The sequence below is a fragment of the Alternaria infectoria genome (genome assembly GCF_024043175.1).
Source record: "Alternaria infectoria strain BMP 0036 chromosome Unknown scaffold_30, whole genome shotgun sequence".
Lineage (NCBI taxonomy): Eukaryota > Fungi > Ascomycota > Dothideomycetes > Pleosporales > Pleosporaceae > Alternaria > Alternaria infectoria.
In genome coordinates, this window is record NW_026250719.1 from 85,743 (window position 1) to 109,733 (window position 23,991).

Sequence of the window (23,991 nt, forward strand, 5' to 3'; positions counted from 1 at the left end):
GATGCAGCAATCGGTTCGGGAGACACGTTGGGCCAATGAGAAGCTAAGATTGCGTCGGGACGACGCCCTAGTGGAGCGCGGAGGTTCGTGCCGCTCTTCGCTCACAGACCCAAGGCGAGGGGAGCTAGGGCCAAGGTGGAGTTTGCAGAAAGTAGGGCTGTGGGGACTGGTGTGGCCTGTTTGTGGGCCGATGGTTCATGGGTTTCTCGATGTGTTTGCCTTCGTAGCGTGATGTCTGCGATGGCGAATGCCGTGAAGTGGACGGAGGCCGGCTTGGCTGCTTGACGAAGCTGGCCGCCTTGTTACCGTTGGGGTGGTACTGATTATTTGTAAGCGAGGATATCGTCGATTGTGGCCATGCTTGTGGTTTGGAAACCTTGATGAATAGCAATACTAGAAGGAGATATGCACTACTAGGGCATCTATGTTATGGTATTAGTGTTGAGCAGGCCAAGATGTCCACTATGTGAGCTTTCGATTATTCGAGTACTTCGTTGCGAATGAGCGAGTCAGTATTCACTCATAGGTCGCGAGTCAACGACCTGGAAGTTTCGGCGTTACTATGCTATAGAATCCTCGTCACAGGACATGAAATATCTTCCTGCAATATTGTACCCCATTCCGCTTGACCTGAACCATCACCACCTCAATATTCAAAGTCATCATCAGCACTCGGGCCCTTGCTTTTGCTGACACTCTCCTGCCTCTGGTACATCTCAGCAATCATGCGACTTGAGCTTGCTTGGTCAGGCTTCTTGTCGTCTCTCTCCTTGATGAATCGGGGGAATCTCAGACTGACGCCCTTGCCGCCACCAGACACTTCATCTGCGGCAGCCCTGTATCGTGGAGACAGGGTTAGGTCGGCAGTCTTGACTTCCCAGACATAGCGCGGCTCAAACCAGACATCGGGCTGGTCTTTGTTGCCGGTAGAATGGGTATAGAAGGGTTTAGGGCGGTCGATAACAATCTCGGAGAGCGTCTTGTGGAGAGTCTCAAGAATCGCTTCCGAGAAACCGGTACCGATGTTGCACACAGTCTCGTACTTCTCCGTCGAGGGGTTGTAGCAGGCGAGCAGGAAGGCGCCATACCAGCTTGTGCGCTTACCCTTGCCGTAATAGGCCCCCAGGACAACAAGATCCAGAGAGTCCCCGACGCCAGCAAGATAATCTTTCTTGACCTTGAGCCAGTTCTGCGAGCGCTTGGATGGCTCATAGTAGGACTCTGGTCCGTCCAGCATCTTTACCATGAGGCCTTCGCAGCCTTCCTTGACGGAGTCTTCAAGGAGAATTTGGATCTCTTCCAACTCGTTGGTATTGCCAAACTTGGCGAGTGCAAACTCTCCTTCAACAGGTATGAAGGCTTCATTGAGATGTTCACGACGCTCACGGAAGGACTTGGTCACGAGAGCCTGCGGTTGTTAGCGACAATGCAGTAAGTAGGGATCAAGAAGCCTACCTCGCCGTTCAAGTAGAGAAGATCGAAAGCGAATACGCAGACCTTGACCTTTACGTCCTCGACCTTGACATCTTTCCTCTTTCGCGTCATGAGCTGCTGGAATGGCAACACCTTCTTTTCCACCATGTCCCAAGCAACCGTCTCGCAATCAAGAACGAAGCTTTGGGTGCCTTCCTTGACCCAGGTAGGCAGCTTGGCCAGGATATCAGGGTACTTTTTGGACAAGTCTTCCGAGTTTCGTGAGAAGATGTTTGAAACACCGCGGTCGCTCTTGCCGGCTGTGGGAGCAGCAGTCGCCAGCTCCATTTTTGCGTCGTGAGAGACAAAGTGTATTTGTGCACGCTCGCCGTCGTATTTGTACTCGCATGTGAAGTCCTTGCCTTCAAAACGATCCAAAACTTCTGTGATTGACTTTGTTGGTTTGGCAAGCATAGGCTTGAGCGGTACACCAGGCTGTAGGCGACAATTCTCTCGCAGGTTCATGATACCGTGCTCAAGCATAGCGGGTATAATGACTTCGTAGCTAGGAAGCTCACTGTAAACTGTCTTCAGCGTAGCCTCAGCCTTTGCCAAGTCTTCAGTTGATGGCGTCTTGCCCTTCTGTGACATATCGTGGAAGATCATAGCTTGCGCGACAGCTACCACCACGGTCTTCTCAGCAAGACCCAATCGAAGCTTTCCCTCTAGTGTCCGGACGATGAACTTGGCTTCGCTAGGTCCACCCTTGTTCTTTTCAATGTCAACATGCTTGCCCGAGTTGTGCGCATCAGCTGCCGATAAGAGCTTCTTGATACCGTCCACCTTTCGTCCTTGAGCACCTTGTCCTTCAACAGTAGCAATGCCCATGAGTCCCTTGCGTACGCCTTCAATCGTCAAAGCCTTGGGTTTGAACATGGTAGGCTGTTTGGATCGACTCTTCGCTGCAACAAGTCCAAGATCACCAATCTCGTTCTGGTCGCTCTTGATCTGGTGTAGGTTTCGGCCAGTACTCTCGGAGACGGCCTTCATGATCAGAGACTCGCCGATACCAAGCTCGATGCCTGCGTAGTCGGCTGCGAGCTTGTTCACCATGAGCATGACAGTTGGGAGCATGTCAGATGGTGTCAGTCGCAAGACTTGGCGGAGGAAGAGCGAGCAGTGGGCGAGAATCTCCAGGCGCTTCGTCGTCATTTCGATCTTCGAGAACGTTGTGCAGAGTGCGGCGTATGGCACTGGCTCACCCGGTTTCCAGTCAGGATATGGGTCCTTGGTGTTGGACGAAAGCGTTGTCTGAACCTTCTTCCTCGCCTTGGTCTTGATCTCTTCTGGCTCCTCCTCGGAGCTCACGATCTCTTCCTCTTCCTTGTTTGAGTCGACATCATCCTCGGGTACAGGTGACGATTTCGCCTCTTTCTTCTTGCCCTTTGCGACCTTTGCCGGCGCTGACACTTCCTTGTCGTCGTCCTCTGGTGTTGCAGCTTTCGGTTTAGCAGCCGCCTTCTTCGACTTTGCTGGCGCTTTGTCTGCCTTTGGCTTCGCAGCTGCCTTCTTTGGCTTCTCCTTCTCCTGCGCCGGCTTTCTCCGTTGTCGTTTTGTTGGGGGTTCTTCTTCAGACTCCTCCTCTTCCTCTTCTTTTATTTGCCTCTTCTTTCCAGTCTCAGAGGTTGTACTGTCGACTTCCATCGCATCGTCATCCGTCTCTACCTTCTCCTTGGCAGGTGCCCTGACGTCTGCGTCTGAATCGACATCGTCATTCTCTTCTTTCTTCACCTCTTCTGGCGATGACTTAGGTTCCTCTTTGGCCTCTACGTCTTTCTTTGCAGGCTTCGGCCTCGTGGAGAAGGAGAGTTTCGACTGTTGCTTCGCTGCGTCGCCGTTGGGTTTCCCGAAGAACTTTCTGCAGAGACCGTAAGCATTGTCCAATTGGCTCGTAAGAGAAGTCCAATGCCGTCGCCGCACCCTAACGTAGTCTGAGAAGACTTTACATACCCGAGAGTGGCCTGCTTCGGAGCCATGGCTACGAAAGTGCGAGTGTCGTGTGCGCCACCAGGCTGCTGAGGGCAATTGCGGCGTAGAAAGATGGAAGACGACTGCAACAATCGGATTGAGGGCGCTGACTTTAAATGGAGTCGTGTTGTTGAAGTGCAACAGGCAGCGAAGCGGAAGGGCATGGTGTTCCAGGCGGCAGGCGCGTCCACGGGTATCAAAGCGCGCCTCCTACGCGCTTGCCAAACGCGAACCTCGAGCGAGCAGACCCTTGCTGATATCGCGTTCACGGGAAAACTGAACAAGTGCCTTGCAGCCTACATTAGTGTTGGAAATACACTGCTGTGAGATGCAAAGGCAATGTAGTTCTCTTAGCTTTTCTGTCTATAGTTGTGCTTTGCAGAGGTAGCTGTCCTATTTTCCCTTGAATGGGGTGCTGACATCATTACACGCCATGGACTAGGCGGCATCTCCAGCATTGACATCTGCAACTTTACAGCTCTACAAAACACCGTGTTTACTAATATTAACTGACTTCAAGCTGGCGAACTACTTCTGGAAACGTTCGGAGCCGTCTATCTCTGCTACCTCCTCTCAGTCCTCCTCGCCCCCCAAAATGTCGAAACCATCTGCGGCACCTCGCCTCACGCCACAATTCTGCTTCAACCAAACCGCACTGCGAGGTCAGCACTCTCATAGACTTGCTAGCCAGCTCACTAACTAATGCGCAAGTCGGCTGAAACAGACTTCCTCCGCATATCGCGCGGCGCAATCGACGACTCCATAACACAGAACCTCAACGCCCTCCTCACACCCGCACAACGAGGCTTCGATCCGACTTCTACAAGCACACGACAGCTGCCGTCACCTGATCATGGTCGGTCGCTACAGCCAGAGCAATGTGAGGGGTTCAAGGAGAAGGTGCTGTTCCCGAGCTGGGCAGTGCGATCAGATGTCTTAGACTACTGCGCCGGTGTCGCAACATCGCCAGACCCAGACGATCCGGACAGTGTACTACGGCAGATCGAAGACGCCAAAGCGAGAGAGAGGACCGTGGATGAGCGATTAGATCCATACTCGGGGCGCTACTTCCCACAGGAGGCGAGGACGGAGAGCTTGGCTATGCTCATGCGCAATGAGAGGGCAGTGGAGAAGATCATAAGGATGAGGACATGGAGTATGCTGGGTGAACGGTGTGGCATGACGAGCGAGTCTGCTGAGGTGGCGTTCGACAGGTGGAGGGACACACAACGGCGATGAGGTGGACTTGTGTAGACGGTGCATAGATACATAATGTGGCAGAACATATAATCTCATCTCATTGCATATCCGGACGCAGCCATGGAGTCTGAGCAGAGAACGTGAGGTGCAGCAAGCTACAGGGCCGATCCTGGGCCATCGAACGCGGGCAGGGCGATATGCACAGCCAAGTTCAACCCTGATATACCCTACACGTAGTAAGGCATCGCCGATGATAGCTTTGGTGCACTCTGATGTCGCGTGTGTTTGAAGCATAGCATCTGTCAAGTCGCATCGCGTTGAGCTGAGATGCCCCACAAAAACTTCGAAAAGCTCTGCGCAGCATTGCAACATCATGTGTGCACGAAGACAAGACAGTATCATCCCAGCGACCAAACTCCGATGAGTTAAGCGCCGAAGCCAGAACTGAATCACAAACAGCACATTCACAGACAAAAGGTGTCCCACACCGTCCCACAACTCCAATCCATCTTTTCACGGATAATTGCAATTGGTAAGGATGACGGGCGGATATCGATCTACGGGGCCGGGAACGGAGAACTGTCCACAGAGAAAGGAGGGACAACTCTCAGCATGCCACTTGCGTGGAGCCACGATAATATACATAGGATGTAGATTTCCTAACTGATGATGGGGAAGCAGAACGAGGGACGGAGGCGGGCGTGGTTTTGTATGCGGTGCCAAGGAGCTAGAGTGGGGATTAGTCAGCGCTGCGCACAGAGGATTGCAGTTTTGGATGGGAAAAGTTCGGCGGTGGGGCGCAAGGCGGGAGAGGTTGGTAGAGTGGGTGGTTGGCCGTGCGAGGTGAAAATTCGAGATGGGAGCGCGGATATCAGGCTGCAACGGGATAGCTTGTGTTCAAAGTGAAGGTCGAGACCTCAGTGACGCCATTCAGGTTCATCGCATGCGCAGGTTCAGGGTGGAGGTTAAGGCGCAATCATCGTATGGTTTCACGGCAAAGGCAATAGTTATGGGTTCATGCATGCATTCAAGCTAGCTAGACCCAATGTTCGTTCCATCGAGATTCCGTGAGATCGTGATTCATGACAAGCCATCTTTCGACAGCTCACCACGACATGACCCAGCAGACGTAGCGACCAACTCTCTAGTAGAGACGCTTGGGGGGGCTCATGGTAGCCTTGATGGTCAAGGAGCCCACGTTCTGCCATCCCTTCTTAAGAAGCGAGACGAGGTAGTTGATGGCCAACATGATGTTACCGATCAGCTCGTCCTCAGTCATGCCAACGTTGCCGATAGCGACACCCATGCACAGAACCTTCTTCAACTGGAACTTGATGGTGGACTTGACTTCGTTCATCTTGTTGGCGAGGTCCTCAGCGTGCGAGACGGGTGTGGGGAACTTTCCGGCCTTGGAGAGACCGGGTCCGAGGAGACGGGGAATCTGCTTGATGAGGGCGTCGGAGGCAACGAAGGCGTCGTACTTCTTCGCAAGCTTCTTGATGAGCTTCTTGTTCTTGTTGAGCTTCTTCAAGTCCTGTGGAATTGTTAGACATGTCTAAGCGAAAGACTTCAGAGGATGCTTACATCAGTGCTCATGGCATCGACACCATGGTGCTTGGCACGGTCAATGTCGTGCTGGTCACCGAGAACGCAGATGCTCATGCCTGAACTTGTTAGCATGCGCTTTTTCGTCTGCGCACCAGTATCGACTTACGAGGACGAGGAAGGGTGGGAAGCTTGATGGTTCCGGAGAAACGCTTGTCACGCTGGGGGTCGTAGTTCTTGAGGCCGATCTGGAGCTCGACGGTCTCGAGGAAGTTCCTCTTCTTGGTCTCGTTGGAGTACTCAAGGAGCTGTTGAACGTTCGTACGAACGCCGGCGACAGAGATTTTCGACATGTTGGCTGATGTGTCTCCCAGAGGATATCGGTTCCTTTGGTGGCTCTGTAGCGGTGGTGGTTGAAGAAGAGAGAAAAGTGGCGGCGGATTTGTCGCTTGACTGTGGCCGTTTCGCCGCTAGCGAAGTCCGCGCTAGTCCGCTTTGGCCCGACTGATGGCAGTCACTTTCCAACGTCGACATAGAAAATAACATTTCGCCTATGCTCGTGTTCTCTGCTATGGATATCGCCGTCAAACTGTGCCTTAAAGGGATACGTCGCATGTCATTCCACACATACCCCAGACGGGTTGCATTGAAAACCTTCATGTCACTTTTGGCAATTACAAAGATTACATCACGACTAGCTTGCACGAATGTCGATGAAACATGCTTCTGCATTGCTCGCATGCATGGAAGAAATAAAAAATGATACTATACACTTGACTTTTCCTCCTAGAATCCGTGCATTGATGAGTGCACTACGCCATGCAATGCCCGAAAACTCCTCGCCATAACCATGAGAGTAAGAAGAACAAAGTCGATAAACACAAGTTAAATGAAGTAGCATGTGCCCAAGCACAGTATTGCTACGGGGTATCCCGTGTGAGAAACCCTAACGCCGTATCCGCCGCACCATTTTCGTAAGCCCAATCCGATCGCAACTGAGGGGTATGTCGTCTACGCGTACTGCCGCGCCAAATGAAGCAAAAGCCGAAGCTAGAAATATACAAAAGGCGAAGGAGAGGTATTCAAGATCATCGAAGATACCTGTGCCAGATGTGCCAGATGTGCAGAGGAGGTGTTTTGTGCTCCCCATTGCATGTCTCCTAGTGCATGAGCTGCTGGTTGTTGGCGGCATCGACGACGTTGTCGGAGAGGTTGATCAAGAGTTGAGCAAGACAGCGCTTAGTGGCTGCGTCGTCTCGAAGAACAGAGGAGAAGGTGGCGTCGCGGAGAGGCTCTGGTAAGCACTGGCGAAGCGCCTCGCGAGCGCGAGCGTTATCGCTCAAGCTGGCAAAGTTAGTTACAAGTACAAAAGACGGACATGGAGTATGCATACCGAAGGAAACACCTAACAACGTGCTTGAGCAGGCGAACGGTTTGCTGCTCCACAAGTTGGTTGACCATGTTGCTGAGTACGGTGCCGACAGCGTAAAAGCGCTCGTAGGTCTGACAGATGTAGGCAAGACCGATGTCGTCTAGCAGGATCTTCTGAACGATGAAGATGGCCACTGTCTTGCTGAGCTCCGAGCCAGTCTCCATGATACGCAGGCAAAGCGGGATGATCTCAGTTGTGAGGAGGAAGTTGATAACTTCACTAGAGTCGTTCTTCACAAGAGCGCCAATGACACCGAGAGATGTAAGGCGCAGGTATTCGAAAGGCCGCGACTTGGACGTTGTGTTGAGAAACGGGTAGAGGAAGAGCGGGATGTGCGCTATGAGTGCATTAGCTACGTCGCCTCGGTGCGATGTCTGACTTACCGCTCAAGAATAGGCCGCGAGTTTCGGTATGCGAAGCGACACACTGGAGAAGCGCAAGAGCGTTGCAGACACGGTTAGAAGCAGCAGCGGTCAACTGCGACGGGTTGAGCAGAGGGTAGACGGAGATGATCTCTTGGAGGAGCGAGGCCATGACACCTGGAGTCGTTAGTATCCCGTCGCATTTTCGACAACACAATTCGCGTACCGAAAGAGTGCCAGAGGATCAGAGCCAACTCAGGAACTTGTTCTCGCTTCTTGCTCAATTCCAGAAGCGCAGCCTCACGCGTGGCAGGCTTCATGAGCTGGGCTATCCACTCCAAGACGCGCCTGTTCTCCTCCGTCATTCCGATATCGGTGGTCTGGACGTCGTTCGCGGGGCCGCGGGGGACGGCGTTGTTGCCGGGAAGGGTGGTGCCATTGCTGGCGGCGAGTTGTTGGTGGTACTGTCGCTGGGCAGCCGCCTGGACGGCCTGGGCCTGTTGTTGTTGAGCGTGCAGCTGGGCGGCCTGGGCTTGGTGTTGTCCGTGCTGGCCTACATGGTGCTGCGGTTGCTGGTGATGGCCATGGGCTTGAGCTTGAGCGGGCCAGTCGCCGTACTGCTGCTGCTGCTGCTGCTGTTGCGCGAGGAAATGTTGCATTGGCCGCGATTACCGACAGGTTCGTATTGATTGTGTGGTGGAGGTAAGATAAGAAGGTTTGCGCGACTTTATATGGTGAGGCGGCGATTGCTTGCGAGGTCACGCGGTGGGGAAATCGGACGTGGTGAGTCTGGCAGCACTCGAGAGCACTCATGGAGTCGCGAAACACCCCGCTAGCGCCGGGGCCTTCCACGGTTAGTCAGCTATTTTTGGCGTCATGCTTCCTCAGTAAAGCAGCTATCTCTACATACTTTCACCTCATACAAGAAGATGCTGAACAAAAACACGTTATAGCAACTGATCGCCAATGGTCTCACCACTGTCTGAAGATGCGCTCCAACATCTGCGCGATGCACACGGAGTAAGCTCGTGGATAACACGCCGTTTTGTAAACAGCATCCCAGGAATAGCTCAATCCAGCCGAGAACATGTATTCTAGGACCAAACAATACTATGCATCTTGTAAACCCGAACGCGGAGGGTGCAAGAAACTCAATACAGATCGACCCAGCAAGAGCAATAATCTTAGTACGAATCGAGTTGATACGCTTGTACACGTGGATATGATGTCTTTGAGTTTCGCGCAGTCACTAATGCGCTACTCTCTCTATTGCACTTTATTTAAGAAAAAGATCTAAACAACCTAGAGCTAAGATTTACATTAGATTATCTCCTTTGCATATTTTTATCTTGATTGAGGCTGCAAACCTGGTCAGAGTTGTTCTTGTATGGAGTGATTGTGCAAGTGAATCTGGCATCGAGATCTAGAATGAGTTGACAGATCTATGCTTCTGTCAGACATCCGCGGGTCCATGAAAGACGCACGAAAACGGCCTCATCTTATCAGCTCCGTCGTCTACCTGTCAACAAAGTGCTTGCCAAAAAGGAGTCGATGTCTAGTCCGGACCAAGGAACCAGCCCACGCTTGCCTGCGCCCGAACCCATTCCATCACCTCCACCCCCATCGCCGGCGCTGTTGTCCAACAACTGGCGCACAGCAGCCCCTCCAGAATACCCCTCAACAGCACGTCCACGCGCCAACTCATCGGATGGAGAGGGGTTATCCCAAGTCATGAGGGTTCTGATGTCGGAAGAAACCGAGCACGTCAATCTAGGGAAAAAACCGAAGAGGCCTGCAGCCTACATCAGCATGAAAACACGCAAGTTAGGTGACCCAACGTCGATGTAGGCTCAAGACCTGTTCAGCTTTTCTCTTGTATAAGGTGCGAGCTCCACCGTGCCTTCCTTCTAGCATGGCACGCCCGTGTAGTGATAGAACTGCATACAGAAAGCTTCACCACGGTAAATCTGTCTCAGCAGCTATGTGTTGCTAGTATTTGCACCTCATTCACCGCAAGGGTCCCGAGCAGACACACTCCGCAAGAATACTCAGAAAGCGATTCAACATTCCTAAAACGAGATCAAAAACCATCTCGTCTCATCTACTACTCCCCGCTCTCACCCCTACCTCAGAACAACAGAAGAATAAACATATGAAATTCGTGGGTGTCTTCACCCTTAAAACGGTGCTTCCAGCCAAACCAAGCCCTCCCCACACTAAAAGAATTACAATTGCAACATAACAAAAGCCCCTCGTGTAGAAGTGAACCATGCTTACCAATGCCCGCGAAATAATCAAAAGAGAAAAACGCCTAAACCCCTTCTTCTTCTTCTTATCTGTACTCGAACTAATCGTCAATCAAAGTCTTAGCTCCGATAGAATAGTCTGAGCCATATTCTTGTACTGCCATGTGCCCCCATCCACTTTCTTAAACTGGATTCCGTGCAGCGTCAACAGCGGAACCTTGACGATCAAGATTTCAAACACCAGACTCATGCTAGAGCCCATGTCGCTCTGCACCTGCGTCGATGTTTCGCCCGCCGCTAATGCGCGTCGTGGTCGTCGCTCGTCGCGTTCTTCGCTGCCGTCAGACTCATCGGTATTCGTGTAGCTTTGATCCGCAGGCGATGGCCGTGATCGCGATTTCGGTGTCCCGGGTGCTCGGTGGTTGTCTCGGAACTCGTCGCGATCTCTGTCACCACCCATGAAGCCGCCGAAGCTGATCTTTCTCTTGTGTCCTCCGCTCGGTGGGGACGCTGGCGAGTCCATGGGTTTGTTCATGTCGATGCTAGGTGCATGTCGACATCGGAAGCCACCTTTGACTTCGGTCCACTCAACACCCAGCTGGTCGAGCACCCTTATTAGATCATCCTGAATGATGGGAAGGGGCTTGGTGCTTGTCGTTGAGACGCTGAAAAGACCTTTGAGGAACACAGGCTTCACAGCATCTGGACTCCGACTAGCTTCTGCTTGCGCTTCTGCAAGCTCTGCATCTGTCTCTTCGGGTACGTTGGCTTCCTTTGCTGCCTCCCTCTTCATCCTCCTCGCTTGAATGCTTTCTCTTCGCGCATGGCCCAGCGATTTCGCTCGGGAAGCTTGCATGGGCCGCGGGCTCGAAGTGAGATCGTCGGAAGCAGCATCGGTGTTTGGCCGAACTTTGTTCGCGCTCAGCTCGGATCTATCTGTTCTGTCTGATCCACTCGTGGGCGGAGGGTTTCCAGGGTCTTCCGAAGATCGACCGCGTCGACTGAGTCGTCTCCGGAGATCAGCCGAGTTGACGCTGGTGGAGCGACCGAGTGCCTTTAGTTTCCGCGCAGCGCTGTTACCAGTCCCGGGAGGTGAGAGTAGCTCGGGTTGATTGTTGGCGCTGTCTGGGAGATACGAGGCAGAACCTCCTTCGCGACCGCGCGGTCTTCGAATGCTGAAGCTCTTTCTCGGCACGGTGGCTGGCGCTGGGGTCGGTGCGGGTTCGGCGGGACTGGAAATTGCGACTGCTGGAGTTGGCGGAGGCAAGGGCTCAACGGTCCGGTCCTTCTCATGACTCCTGTACTTTCTGGTACTGAAGCGGCGCAACAGACCTACGGCAGCACCCTCTTTCTTCGGTTGCTCAACCTGAGGCGGCAACACCGGGGGCGGGTTATTTAGGTCGACTCGTTTCAGACCTTCGGTGATGTCATCTTCACCGTGGGTCCTTGCCCTTGGTCGCGACCTTCCACCTGTGGGCTTTTCGCCAGCCATCTCGTAGGCAGCTGAGTTGGTGTATGCCGCTGGCGGTGGCGGAAGATCTGGCATTTTCAAGGGTTTTTCGTCCGGCTCCTGGGGCATGGCAACAGGACCTGGGTTGGCTTCCTGCCGTTCACGATCTCTCTTCTCCTTGACCAGGAAGTAGACTGAGAGGAGAGGACTGTATGCGTTGACTGGATCCATTCCCCGCTGAATGTCCTCGGATGACGACGCAGTCAGCTGCTCTCGACTTCCGATTGAAGTGCGTCTTTTGTAAAAGTCGAATATGCCCTTCTTCTTCTCCGCTTCTGGTGTCTGTGCAGTCGCCTTGCGGGCGGCTGTTCGCACAGCGCGTTGATATTCCTCTGACTGAATCACGTTGGTCAGTTGCGTGGTGATGTACTCCGTTGTACCGAAGTCGAATCCCTGCATCTTCTCAATGATCTCGCTGTCCAGAGGTAGTTGCACGGGTTCTCTGTGGGGCAGGTAGTTTTCGGGAGGGCTGTTGAATCCCTTGGTAAGCCAGGGATGGCTCATGATCTCCGAGAGGGTCAGTCGCTGGGTGGGGTCAGTTTGCAGCATTCGGTGGATGAGGTTGCGGCATTCTGGGGGGATATTAGCTCAGTATGGAGTTGTAAGTCGGCGTAACATACCTGCGGACAACCATGGAGGATAATCGACATGACCCTTCTTAATCTTGGCATGGAGCTGTGGCATGCTCTGGTCATCGAACGGCACCTTTCCGCAGACCAACACGTACAGCACAATGCCAAAACTCCAGACGTCGACCTCCGGGCCAGTGTATTGTTTGGCCTGGAGGAGTTCGGGGGCGGCAAAGTACAGACTTCCACAGAATGTCTTGAGCTGGTTCCTAGGCGAGAACAAGTTACTCAGTCCAAAGTCAATAATCTTGATGTCGCCCATCTTGCTGATAAGGATATTCTCAATCTTGAGATCCCGGTGGACAATGCTGTTCCTGTGGCAGTAGTCCAGGGCGCTGGCAATCTGTCGAGCGAACTTGCGCGCCTGCTTTTCCTTGAGGCGGCCATGGGAGATGATGTAGTCGAGCATCTGTCCACCATTGACGAACTCGAACATCATGTACCAGTGGAAGTTTGTGCGCACGACATCCTTCATGCCGCATATGTAGGGATGGTTCAGCAGACTGACAATGGCAGCCTCTCTGGCGGTTCGGACTTCTTTGGAGTGGTCGGCTCGTTCGCGGTCGGCGGCGCTCTGGTGCTGGTCTTGGGATTGTCGCGGGACGATCTTGACGGCGGCCTGTTGTGATTAGTACGTGTTTGAGTGTTCCTCTATCTCAGCTGGATGCGCCATCATGCCCCACGTAAACAACCAGAGTACACACCTGCTCCCCGGTCTCGGCATTCTTGGCCAGCTTGACCTTTCCCATGCTGCCGGCGCCAATGGTCTTTCCGAGGGCCCATGTTCCGGTGCTGGGTGCGGTGATGGTGGTCCTGCGCTTGTTGACGGGCTGAGGCTGGCCCGGCCTGGCTTCGGCAGCTACGCCATTGACGGGCATTGCGGAAGTCGTCGACGCGTCAGACGCATACCGCGTGTGGCTCCGGCGGGTGGCTTCGGTGCGGCCTGGGTCTTCGCTGCGTCGTGAGGGCTGCGGTGAAGGCTGCTCGTGGGCGACGTTGCTCTGCTCGTAGTCTCGGCGGGCGACGTTGGGGAGGCCGCCTGGCTGATGGCGGGCGGGCGCGCGGCTGGCGGTGGGCTGGCTCTGGCTCTGGGAGCGATGGGGGCGGTCGATGGATCTGCGCGACGAAGAAGAGTTGCGCACGACGGCGGGCGATGATGGGGCGGCGGCCGACATAGTGAATGCGCTGCCTCTACCACGGTTACGCGCAACGCAGGGAGCAGATGCGGGCCTCGATTAGCACAGACGCACTGGGCGTGGAGCGAGCGCAGAGCCGCAAGCAGCAAGGCTATCGTGACAATGTGGAGAGATTACTTTGTTGTCCTCGGTGGGTACTGCGGCGTAAGGGTACAAGAGGTTAGGGGCCGGTAGATGGCAGTCGCCAAACTTGGCACCGGCGTGTTGGTAGGCTGGTCTAGATAGGCGTCTGCTGGGACGGATGCAGCACACGGGTTACAGCAGAGAGATGCAGCATCGACGTCGAGAGAAGCATGTACTGCGCCCGCCCGAGTGCATGTGCTGTGTTGTTATGGCTATTTCTGGGCGGAGGTCAAACACGATAGCTCTCTCGCTCCACGCCTAGCTCGTCGCCCAACGCCAGGCCGCTGTCGTGGGGTAGGTTTTCCTTCGGGACAATGCGTCCACCCTGTTTCTGCGGTCCTCCTTGTCTTAACTCAGTCCTGTCAAAGAAATACCTCAGGAGGCACGCTTTTCTCTCTGTCGCTGCCTCAACCTCACAAGATTGCGCTCCAGCTCTACCTATCCATTGATCAGGGTCTCAACGAGCTTAGCCGGACACCAGCCTTGCTTGCTCATTAGGCCGCTCGACCCAGGCGCGGCACTACATCATCGGGCCCACTCTGCCTACTAACTCCTTTGTCTTAGTCCAACGGCAGGCAGTCCAGTCACTTGAGCTGAGCGCTGCGAATTCTACCGACACGTGAAACTCATACCCGTAGACAACTGTGCACTTTATAGTCCCCGTGCGGCTTGTTGAGTTGGCTACCGGACGTGGTCCGACTGCGCTTGGTCGCTGGGTAAGCGTCCCTCAGCCAATAGCATCGCGGCTGATTAGTCACCCATCGGCCGCTTACTCGTGATCCGCTTCAACTTTCCCTCGCTTGGCTGGTGACTGCTGGACTGCGTGACGAACCTGGTCTACGGATTGCGTTAGCCAAATCTGGCTCAAGGAATCTGGTCCCGAAACAATCGCCCACAGCCTGCGCAACTCCACTCCCGACATCTCTCGCAATGGCGTACAAACGGCCGCGCGCGCCTTCCCCGACCAACGCGCAAAAGCGCTCTCGCGGCGGACCGACAACCTACATATCCCTAGGCACCGGGCTTCCCGAAGAAGAGGCCGATGATGGCGCTTTCGTGCCCGTGTGGAAGCAGACCGTGACGGACGAGCGAGGTCGCCGGAGACTCCACGGCGCATTCACAGGAGGTTTCAGTGCAGGGTAAGTTTCCGAGCCATATCTTGACGAACGCAAGACTTCTTGACTATGCTAAGATACTTCAATACAGTTGGATCTAAAGAAGGATGGACCCCGAAAACCTTCGTTTCCTCGCGCGCAAACCGCAACAAAGACCAGCCGAATGGCCCGACCCAGCGAGCCGAAGATTTTATGGACGAGGAGGATCTGGCAGCAGCAGCCGAGTCGCGCCAACTGGAGACTGCGCAGAACTTTGCCGGCATAGGCGAAGCTGGACAAGCGAACGACGATGGATTGTTCGGCCTGTTTGTGACCCAGGAGGAGACAATGGGCGTCAAGATTGCGCAGAAGATGGGCTGGCGGCGAGATCAGGGCATTGGTCGCAAAGTGCGCCGGAATGCTGACCTGGAAGATGGCGCATCCGGTTCCAAGGATGATGCAGCTCATATGTTTGCGCCTCAAGATGCTCGCATTATGACTCTGCCACGAGAAGAGGTCCGTCGCAAAGGCCTGGGATACACGTCGGAAGCCCGCCTGGGTGCTGTGGAAGAAGAGGCCACGGACCGTTCATCCAAGTTCGACCTGCATTATCTTGAAGCTCCGAAGAAGGCATCGACTGTGAAGAAGCCTGCGCTGAAGAAGTCTTCCTTTGGCGTTGGCGTGCTCAACGATACCGGCTCGGATGACGAAGACCCGTACGAATTGGGTCCGAAGATCACGTTCAACAAGACCATAGGCAAGGAGAAGAAGGGGAAGAAGCCCAGTAAATTCGCCAAGCCAGGAGCAGGAGAGAAGCATGTGTTTGTCTCGAAGAAGAGTTCGTCCAAAGCCTTGGTCTCGCTGAGCAGGCCATCTATAGATGGGAGATCTCCGTTGAGTGGCTTCACATTCGCGGCCGGTCTCACCGAACTCACCAGCAAGCCTAAATATCCTCCACCGAAGATACCTCCAGGTTGGAAATCTTCGAAAAGTGCCACTCCGACTTCAGAATCGAAAGACTACCAATCTGTAGCAGACGCAGCGAAAGCGTCAACGTTGGATGCAAAAGGGCGTTCGGCACTCTTGGGGGAGAAAGCTTTGCCCGGAAAGTCCATCTTCGACTTTATACCCAAGGACGCCCGAGATCGGTTGGCTGCGTTATCTGGTAAAGCCGATCTGCCCCAGGGCCTTGGGGAAGCTGCTCCTGAAGGACATCTGCCCGCAAGCAAAGCCCTACCAAAAGATCTGTGGAGTCTCGTGCCTTCTCTCGATAAGAGCGTGGCAGCCGCGGCCCTCGCGAAGGGTGCGACGGGCTGGATGCCTTATGCTGAGGACATACAGAAGCGTGCACGTTACGTTGGCTTCCTAGAGTTGAAAGCAGGACTGAAAGAGGACCTGCCAGAACGAAGGGAGGGCGTATCAGTCTCCGACTGGATCAAAGAGCTACAGGAGTTTGCACATGCTGCAGAAGTCTTCAAACCCACAACTGGCATTATGGCCTCCCGATTCACATCCGCGTCATCCTCAACCTTGAACGGAAACGATGGTGGAGCAGCGAATGCGAACCCTCTACGACAGCCAGCCGCAAAGCCAGAAGATCCCGCAGAGCAGGCGGCGAAGCTAGGCATGTACGGTCCCATGACTCGAAGTAGTTTCCCCTTCTACCCATCGCGACTCCTTTGCAAACGCTTCAACGTCAAGCCCCCGCCAGACATGCCACCGGAGTTTGATGCTGGCGAAAGCCACTTCAGATCGCAGACGGAAGAAGCAGTGTCCAAGTCGGCTATGGAGAAGCTGCAACATGAGTTCTTGACTAACGGTCCTGCGCTCCAGCGGCCGGCTTGGATGGGACAGGCGTCGGAAGCTGCTGTCCCAGTTGCAGCTGTGGCTACAGAACAGAGTGGGCATGCAGCTGTGGACGTGGAGAAGAATGAGGCGCTTTCGAATGATCGGGCGAGTGAGGATGTTTTCAAAGCTATCTTTGGAGACGACGACGATGATGATGAGGACTGATGGAGGACCGAGTACGTGACTGATAGGCTTCTGGAGTCATGTCTGGGATGTATGGAGCGATGTATGACAGGGTTGAGAAGGTGCTACTTCGTAATATTGATTGAGCTTAAGATCAAGATAATGCGACATGATGAATGCGTTTCTGGCCAGTTGTTTTAATTTGGACAACGGATTTTCGGATTACGATGCTAACAATGTCTACGGAGTTCATGAGTTCATCAAGGATGCATCGTTGATAGACGCGGTACCAGACGCAAGCGAAAATATCACCGACTCGCCGAGGCTCGGAACATGTCGTCATGACACTTTTTCGCGTGAGACGGACAGACACGTTGTTACTCTCTCACCCTAATATTTGCGGCCAGTCTTCCAGGGCTGTTACCATGATGCGTATTGCAGCTTCAGATCTCTTAAAATAGGAATTGAATACTTGACGCCTCGGCAATGTCAGATGGCGCCCGCGGAAAGCGCTCGTCGTCCTACTGTAAGTGGAAAGAGCGAGGAGCATAATTGCTATTGCGACAGCTAGCGTTTACCAGTCACTAACAATTGCGCAGTCCACTTCTTCGCCGGCCTAAACTCAGGCATCCTGTCTGCCGTCCTTCTCCAACCCGCCGACCTCCTCAAGACCCGCGTCCAACAATCCCGCTCGAGCACCCTCCTCGGTACCATCCAGTCCATAGCCAGCGGACCGAACCCGATACGTCAGTTCTGGAGGGGCACATTACCAAGTACCCTGCGCACAGGGTTTGGCTCTGCCATATACTTTTCAAGTCTCAACGCGTTACGGCATAGAGCGAGTCTGGTCGCGGCGGGCAGCAGCGATGCAGCAGTCAAAGGCGCGGAGCACTCGAGCTCTCTACCCAAACTGAGCAACACCGCGAATCTGGCAACGGGAGCCTTTGCGCGGACATGGGCGGGCTTCATCATGATGCCGATAACCGTGCTGAAAGTGCGATATGAGAGTAGCTTGTACTCGTACAATTCGCTCTTCACCGCATCTCGAGACATCTTCCGAACAGAAGGACTCAAAGGCTTCTTTGCTGGTTTCGGCGCAACAGCCGTTCGCGATGCACCCTACGCGGGCCTCTACGTCCTCTTCTACGAGCAGTCGAAACGAAAACTTTCTAGTCTCGCAACCAAGATTGAAGAGACGTCCGGCACTGCCACCAAGCTGTCTACCAGCACATCCGCGGGGATAAACTTCATCTCGGGTGTTGCTGCAGCGGGGCTGGGGACAACTATTACGAATCCCTTCGATGCTATCAAGACGCGTATACAGCTTATGCCTCATAAGTACGGCAATATGGTGCAGGCAAGCAAGAAGATGCTTGCGGAGGAGGGCATGCGTAGCATGTTCGATGGACTTGGTATTAGGATCGCGAGGAAGGCAATGAGCAGTGCGCTTGCCTGGACAGTCTACGAAGAGCTGATTCGGCGAGCGGAGAGTCTGAAGGAAGTCGTCGAGGAGAAGATATGATTGCGATTGTACGATACTTGCATGACCGGCGTTGCTGGCGCCGACACTCGACTAGACACCTCTTCGCTCATATGCACAATGGAGTGTTCAAATGGCATAAACGATCTGCATCTTAACGTCTCTCACGGAATACCTATCTCGTCAAAGTTCACACCATCTAATGAAGACCGAAAGCCTGGATTTTCGGACCGACCCTGACTGGAAAGGTGCGGCTGAAGAGCTGTGGCTATCGAAGACGATCTTGGGGCTGCTCTAGCCGAAAACGCGGCCCCGGGCACATGAAGGCTTACTCCGATCAGCTTGTTGGTCACGATACCTCGGCGGGTCGCACGCGAGCGGAGCTGTTTCAGGAGGCGCTGAAGCATGGAGAACATGTGTCTTGGAGCGCGCGTCAAAGGGAGATCAACGGAGTGGGAGTATCCACGAAGTTGACACTTGGAGATTGATCGGGTTACTTGATAGCAGCGCTGTACACTAACAGGGCTTACTTGATATGTCACTTCCGCCCCCAGCCTAGAGTAGATGGAGGCTTTGGCGCTTGATGGCGCTTGATTAGTGTTATTTTCGACATGCCCCACCAAACCATCACCATCCTCGTGCCGCTAGCTGGAGAGACCGAAGGATGTAGGGTAAAGCCGTCGCAAGAATCGCACACTGCAGCGCTACAACAGCGCAGAGGGGATGCAGGCATGTGGACGGCCTTCTAAACTATCGTTGATAGGTCAAATATGCCTTCCGGCTGATTTGTGTTCACAAGACCGGGCGCATGAGGATGCCGCTAGTGATCAGGCAGCTTTCAGCCCCCATTCCAGCAAGAGGGGCGCAATTCCTTCAAGTTCTGCTGCAGCCGCACCTTTGCTGACATTTCTGCTTTCTTACGTTACCTTCTCTTTATACCGTGTCACCTCTGCTGCTGTGCCGCCCCCTCAGCGTCGACCCCGCTCTGTGTGTCCACGCCGCAACTGAGACCAACCCAAAGGTTTTGGATTGATTGCTCTGCTTTGTCCTCACCTCAGATTTCAGACTGAACTGTCGGGACACTTTTTCTACTTTTCACTCTTCTTTTCAGCCTCTTCGCCCACTATGCCACGAGCATCCGACTGGGACCCGAGTTACTCGACGGACGATGAGTGGCAGAGGCACAAAGTCACAAAGGACACTTTGAACATTCACACCCGTCATGTTCATCCCCCCGCACCCCGACCTCCACCGCGGAGAGTCCAAGACGACGAGGTCTATCGTCCTGACTACGGTCGTCGCACGACAGAGTTTCTGGCTCCTGAAGTGCACTATACAACAGGTCTCCATCGAACTCGCTCACAAGGTCATGCGCCTGCTCCCAACGTGACAATCTACAACACCAGTCACCTGGATAATGATAGTCACCCCCATGTACGCACTGAGCAGAAGGGTCAAGACGCCAGTCCCCGTGGCCGACGCATGCCTGGTGGGTTTGAGGACCTTGAAGATAATATCGCTGCACTGCGAGCAGACATAAAGAAGGAGCATCGATCGCGCTCTAGGCACGAGTATGAGCATCAACGTGCTCCCGAGCCGAACTACGAAGACAAGATCAAGTTGACACTTGCTGAGCAACGCCTTAGAGATCTCGAAGATAGGCTTGAGAGGGAGCGTCAGGAGCGATACCATCATCACTCGCCAGACCGCAGTTATGAGGACAAAGTCAAGTTGACACTTGCTGAGCAGCGGCTTCGGGACGCTGAACAGCAACTCGAAAGGGAAAGACGTCATCACTCGTCAGATGGCTACAAGGATAAGATACAAGAGGCACTAACGCAACAACGCCTTGAAGAAGCCGAGGAGAAGGCTGAACGAGAACGTTGGGAGAGGGAAACCGAGAGACGAGAAGAATTGGCCAGGCGCAGGGTTGAGCTTGAGTTCATCCATGATAGAAGGGACCGTGAGCAAGAAGCGGAAAACATCAAGAGAATGGAGGAGAGTATGCGTCGCGATTGGGAGTTGAAGCGAGAGAGGGAAGACCGAGACCGCGAGCGACGCGATATCGACGAGGAGAGGAAGAAAGCTCAAATCATCGCTGAGAACAGGGCGAAGATGTCCAGAGAGCAAAGGGAGGCTGAGGAACAGCGCGACAAGATGCTTGCCAAACTAGAGAGGGAGCAGAGAGAACAGGATGACGAACGCAAGCGGATTCTCGCCGAGGCCAAGCTCAAGCAAGCCAGAGAGCAACGTGAGGCCGAGGAACAGCGTGAGAAGATCCTTTCTGATATGGAGAAGAAGAAGAAGCGAGAGAACGAAGAACGCGCGCGCATCATTGCGGAGAACACGGCTAAGCTTGAGAAGGAGGCACGTGAGCGTGAACTCAAGGAAAAGGCGTTTGAAGAAGAGCGCAAGCGAATCATTGCTGACAACGAAGCCAAAGTAGCTAAACAGGCAAGAGAGGCAAAGGAAGCTCAACAGCGTGCTGTCGATGAATACCAACGGAAGAAGGCCAAAGAAGAGGCCGAAGCTCAAGCAGAGAAAGACCGTATCATCTACGAGTACGAGCGCAAGAAGATCCTAGACGCCGACAAGGAGAAGCGAGCAAAGGAGGAGCTCATCATGAAGCTCAAACTCGAAGAGGAAGAGCGAAAGCGCAAGGAAAAGGAAGAATTCGACGCCTTCACGCGAAAGCAGCAGGCAGCAGAAGAAGCCGAGAAGCGGAAGAAGGAGGCCCAAGAGAAGGAGCTCGAGGAGACGATGCGCAAGCGACTCGCTCAATTCGGCTTCCAAGACAACCAGATCCAGGCGCTCGTCAACCCGGACAAGCAGCGTGAGCTCCAGGCAGGCATGATGCCTAACCATCCTCTCCATCCAATCGCTCCTCCTGCGCCTCCGCCACCACCGCACCACCACCACTCTCATTCTCACTCGCACTCTTCTTCGCATCAGATCGCCATTGCGCCGCCGCCTACCTACGCCAAGGTACACAGAAGCCATCTCGACGTCGAGACGCTGCACTACTACGACATCCCCTACGAATTCGACGTTGTAAGTCCCCATCCATCAACCCTATAATCTCCTACCAAGTAATATACTAACATCCTACCCAGAACCCCGAATACATCATCGTCCTCCGCGAAATGTCCCAACGCGAAACTGACATCCTCTTCGAGCATACCCGTCGTCTGCGCACTGGACACGGTAGCAAATTGTTCATTGAATCGGAAGGGAGGGATAGACACGGTAAGAAGGAGTATGCTTTTGTGAGGAAGAAGTCGAGGTCTAGGTCGAGGAGTGTGGTTGGGGGTTCGTCTAGGCAGGCGAATATTAGTTTGGGAGAGATGTTTTATGGTAGATGAGGGGGTTGAGATGGGGGTTTATGATGCGTTTGTGTTTTGGAGGAGTTGGTTTCTCTTTGCTCATGACGACATATACCAATCTTCTCTCTAGGATTTTATACACATATATAAGTACCTTTGCTCGGTTGTTCTGTTACGTAGTTCTCTATGCATGGTTTTGAATTACCGTCGCTCTCGATTGGAACGCATGTTACTTGACCTATCTGACTCGCCCATACTGCTGTGTAACTCTACGCGCATGTTCGTACGTCTCAACGACTTCCAGCTCTTCACCGGTGCTGTGCTACGTCGATTCGGGTCTACGCTTTCTGGACGGACAGTGGTGATTCCTAATCCATTCCAGCTCGAAGACGTGCGACTTAATTTATGCCACGCGCGATCTTACCAACTGCCACTTTCACAGAATTTGGGGAGTGAAGAGTGTAGCACGTGCTTGTGCGTCATCCATGGATCGCACCTGCCTGACAGCTCTAGGGCTGACGCGTGGGGCCCACTCACGCCTCTTGCCTCGGCATGCGGTCGGCTTCTGATCTCCGGGAACATGACGCTCAGTTGCCGCAACACCATCACTCCGACAGACTCTCTCACACTTTCCTTCTAGCATGCGTTGATACCCCTCTTAGTGTACTTTTACTCCTTCTTGATTCGACATGGCGGAGCTCTGCGGGCCTTCAAATGCCCTGCAAAACTTCCAGAAGCACACGACCGTAGACCGGACGCTTCAGCAGGACCGCTTGGTCGGCAGACATTCACCGGCGCAGGTGTGTGGTTATACTCGAAACTTGCGCTTCGCCATATTGACGATAGCAGGGCTTTAGATCATCTCCGGGACCAAATGTAGGCGCGTTAGATAACGAGTTTGAAGCCTTTCAAGCCGGCGGCCGGCCTCTTCCAACACAAAACTTCCAACCTTTCGATCCACGATTCGCGCAACCTCCTCCCCAGTTTGCGCAAGCTCCACAAGCACCCGACTGGGCGGCCGACTTTCAACGTTTGAATGTTAGCAGTCCGCCGCCACAAGCGTTCCAGCAACAGCGACAGCAGCCGGCGAGCGCAGCGTCAGCATGGCATCAGGACTTCTTGAGGCAGCAGGCTCCGGTCGCACAGGCGCCTGCATTACAGCAAACCCCGTATGGAGGCATGTCGGGATACAACATGGGTGGATTTGGTGGGCAAGCATACATGCAGACCCCGACTTTCCAGAACGCCCAAGTCTCAGAGGTCGCGCAAGGGAAGCAGCGCGCCCAGGATGACGTACCAGCGTTTGACGAGGCGGCTTTCGAACAAGCATTTGCGCAGGCGCAACAAGACATGATGGAGACGGCAGAGGCAGAGCAAGTACACACACAGCCAGCGCAAGAGGCGCTGGATCTGGACCGGCCGGGTGAGATGGATCCTCTTCTTCAACGGATACGAGAAACGCGGCCAGGTGTGTAGTGTCCGTCTAACCAACTACGAGTGCTGACTGTGAGCTTAGCTGTCTACTCCGCCATCCAAGTCTGGAGCGAAACCGGTCTCGGACGAACCGACGAAGCAGTAGCCTACCTCGAGAACATGGATCGTTTAGAGAAGAGCGGTACTCTGGTTCAAGATGCGAACGAAGGGAAATGGATTGTCGATTCTCTTCAAAGAATCGTAAATCGCGATGCGCCTCAAGAAGTCAAGACCCGTGCCGAGGAGCTCATCAAAGCCATCAACCAACGCCTCATGTCACAATATCCACTCGGATCACGCGTCCAGATGAGCGAAGAGCAAATATGGCAGGATCTAGAAGCAGCAGGCTACATGCGAACGCCAGAGCCGCTACAACACTTCGAACAGAAACCCGAAGAAGAGCAGAAGCAAGAACAACCGCCAAGAAACGAAGACGATGAGATGGCGGCAACAGCAGGCCGGTTGCTAGAGCGCGTAGCAGACAACACAAGCGAGAAATTCCAGAACTCACAATTTCTGGGATTAATGCGCCGCCTGCGAGACCGCGAAGTAAGAGTACAAGAAGACAAGATCGTCGAAGTTGATGCCAGCGCTCCACAATCACAGTCACAGCCAACAAACACAATGACCACGCCCCAAACCACCATCTCCCAACAACCGTCCCAATCACAACACCCACCCTCATCAACGCAAATCCCCCAAATCGACCCCACAATCCTCTCCCACGCCGCCACCGACTTCGAAGCCCCAATCTACTACGGCGAAGAACCGCAACAACCTCAGCAGTATGCCCAGCCTCCTTCTCCTCCTCCTCCCCAAAATAATCCTCTCAGGGAGTCCCTAATAACTGATGAGATTTCAGAACAATATAGATACTACAATGTCCATGCCGCTTATCACCGGTGAGACGATGTTTACGGAGCCACGGCGTTTTATCCCAAGGCATGAGCAGGATGAGGATCTTTG

At 53.8% G+C, this 23,991-nt stretch overlaps 8 protein-coding genes across 8 annotated transcripts; 4 read left to right on the forward strand and 4 right to left on the reverse strand.

The window, feature by feature from the left end:
- Positions 1-646: 646 nt before the first annotated feature.
- J4E92_010009 (uncharacterized protein) lies at positions 647-3,449 on the reverse strand (the record flags this gene model as incomplete). Its single annotated transcript, XM_051501351.1, has 3 exons — positions 647-1,408; positions 1,456-3,331; positions 3,424-3,449. The coding sequence occupies 3 exons, from the start codon at positions 3,447-3,449 to the stop codon at positions 647-649; spliced, it is 2,664 nt and encodes an 887-aa protein (XP_051348420.1).
- A 587-nt stretch (positions 3,450-4,036) lies between these two features.
- J4E92_010010 (uncharacterized protein) lies at positions 4,037-4,680 on the forward strand (the record flags this gene model as incomplete). The annotated part of the gene is made up of 2 exons (XM_051501352.1): positions 4,037-4,103; positions 4,166-4,680. 2 exons carry the CDS (start codon positions 4,037-4,039, stop codon positions 4,678-4,680), a joined length of 582 nt encoding a protein of 193 aa, XP_051348421.1.
- Positions 4,681-5,785: 1,105 nt separating this feature from the next.
- On the reverse strand, positions 5,786-6,539 carry CRP74 (60S ribosomal protein L10a; the record flags this gene model as incomplete). The annotated part of the gene is made up of 3 exons (XM_051501353.1): positions 5,786-6,175; positions 6,226-6,305; positions 6,356-6,539. 3 exons carry the CDS (start codon positions 6,537-6,539, stop codon positions 5,786-5,788), a joined length of 654 nt encoding a protein of 217 aa, XP_051348422.1.
- Positions 6,540-7,346: 807 nt separating this feature from the next.
- On the reverse strand, positions 7,347-8,639 carry RCD1 (Cell differentiation protein rcd1; the record flags this gene model as incomplete). Its single annotated transcript, XM_051501354.1, has 4 exons — positions 7,347-7,530; positions 7,580-7,955; positions 8,002-8,157; positions 8,207-8,639. The coding sequence occupies 4 exons, from the start codon at positions 8,637-8,639 to the stop codon at positions 7,347-7,349; spliced, it is 1,149 nt and encodes a 382-aa protein (XP_051348423.1).
- Positions 8,640-10,338: 1,699 nt separating this feature from the next.
- On the reverse strand, positions 10,339-13,540 carry J4E92_010013 (uncharacterized protein; the record flags this gene model as incomplete). Its single annotated transcript, XM_051501355.1, has 3 exons — positions 10,339-12,308; positions 12,357-12,984; positions 13,070-13,540. The coding sequence occupies 3 exons, from the start codon at positions 13,538-13,540 to the stop codon at positions 10,339-10,341; spliced, it is 3,069 nt and encodes a 1,022-aa protein (XP_051348424.1).
- Positions 13,541-14,614: 1,074 nt separating this feature from the next.
- J4E92_010014 (uncharacterized protein) lies at positions 14,615-16,791 on the forward strand (the record flags this gene model as incomplete). Its single annotated transcript, XM_051501356.1, has 2 exons — positions 14,615-14,823; positions 14,877-16,791. 2 exons carry the CDS (start codon positions 14,615-14,617, stop codon positions 16,789-16,791), a joined length of 2,124 nt encoding a protein of 707 aa, XP_051348425.1.
- A 444-nt stretch (positions 16,792-17,235) lies between these two features.
- On the forward strand, positions 17,236-18,271 carry J4E92_010015 (uncharacterized protein; the record flags this gene model as incomplete). The annotated part of the gene is made up of 2 exons (XM_051501357.1): positions 17,236-17,275; positions 17,349-18,271. The coding sequence occupies 2 exons, from the start codon at positions 17,236-17,238 to the stop codon at positions 18,269-18,271; spliced, it is 963 nt and encodes a 320-aa protein (XP_051348426.1).
- A 1,083-nt stretch (positions 18,272-19,354) lies between these two features.
- Positions 19,355-23,931, forward strand: J4E92_010016 (uncharacterized protein; the record flags this gene model as incomplete). The annotated part of the gene is made up of 4 exons (XM_051501358.1): positions 19,355-21,280; positions 21,343-21,475; positions 22,442-23,020; positions 23,069-23,931. The coding sequence occupies 4 exons, from the start codon at positions 19,355-19,357 to the stop codon at positions 23,929-23,931; spliced, it is 3,501 nt and encodes a 1,166-aa protein (XP_051348427.1).
- Between the last annotated feature and the right edge of the window lie 60 nt (positions 23,932-23,991).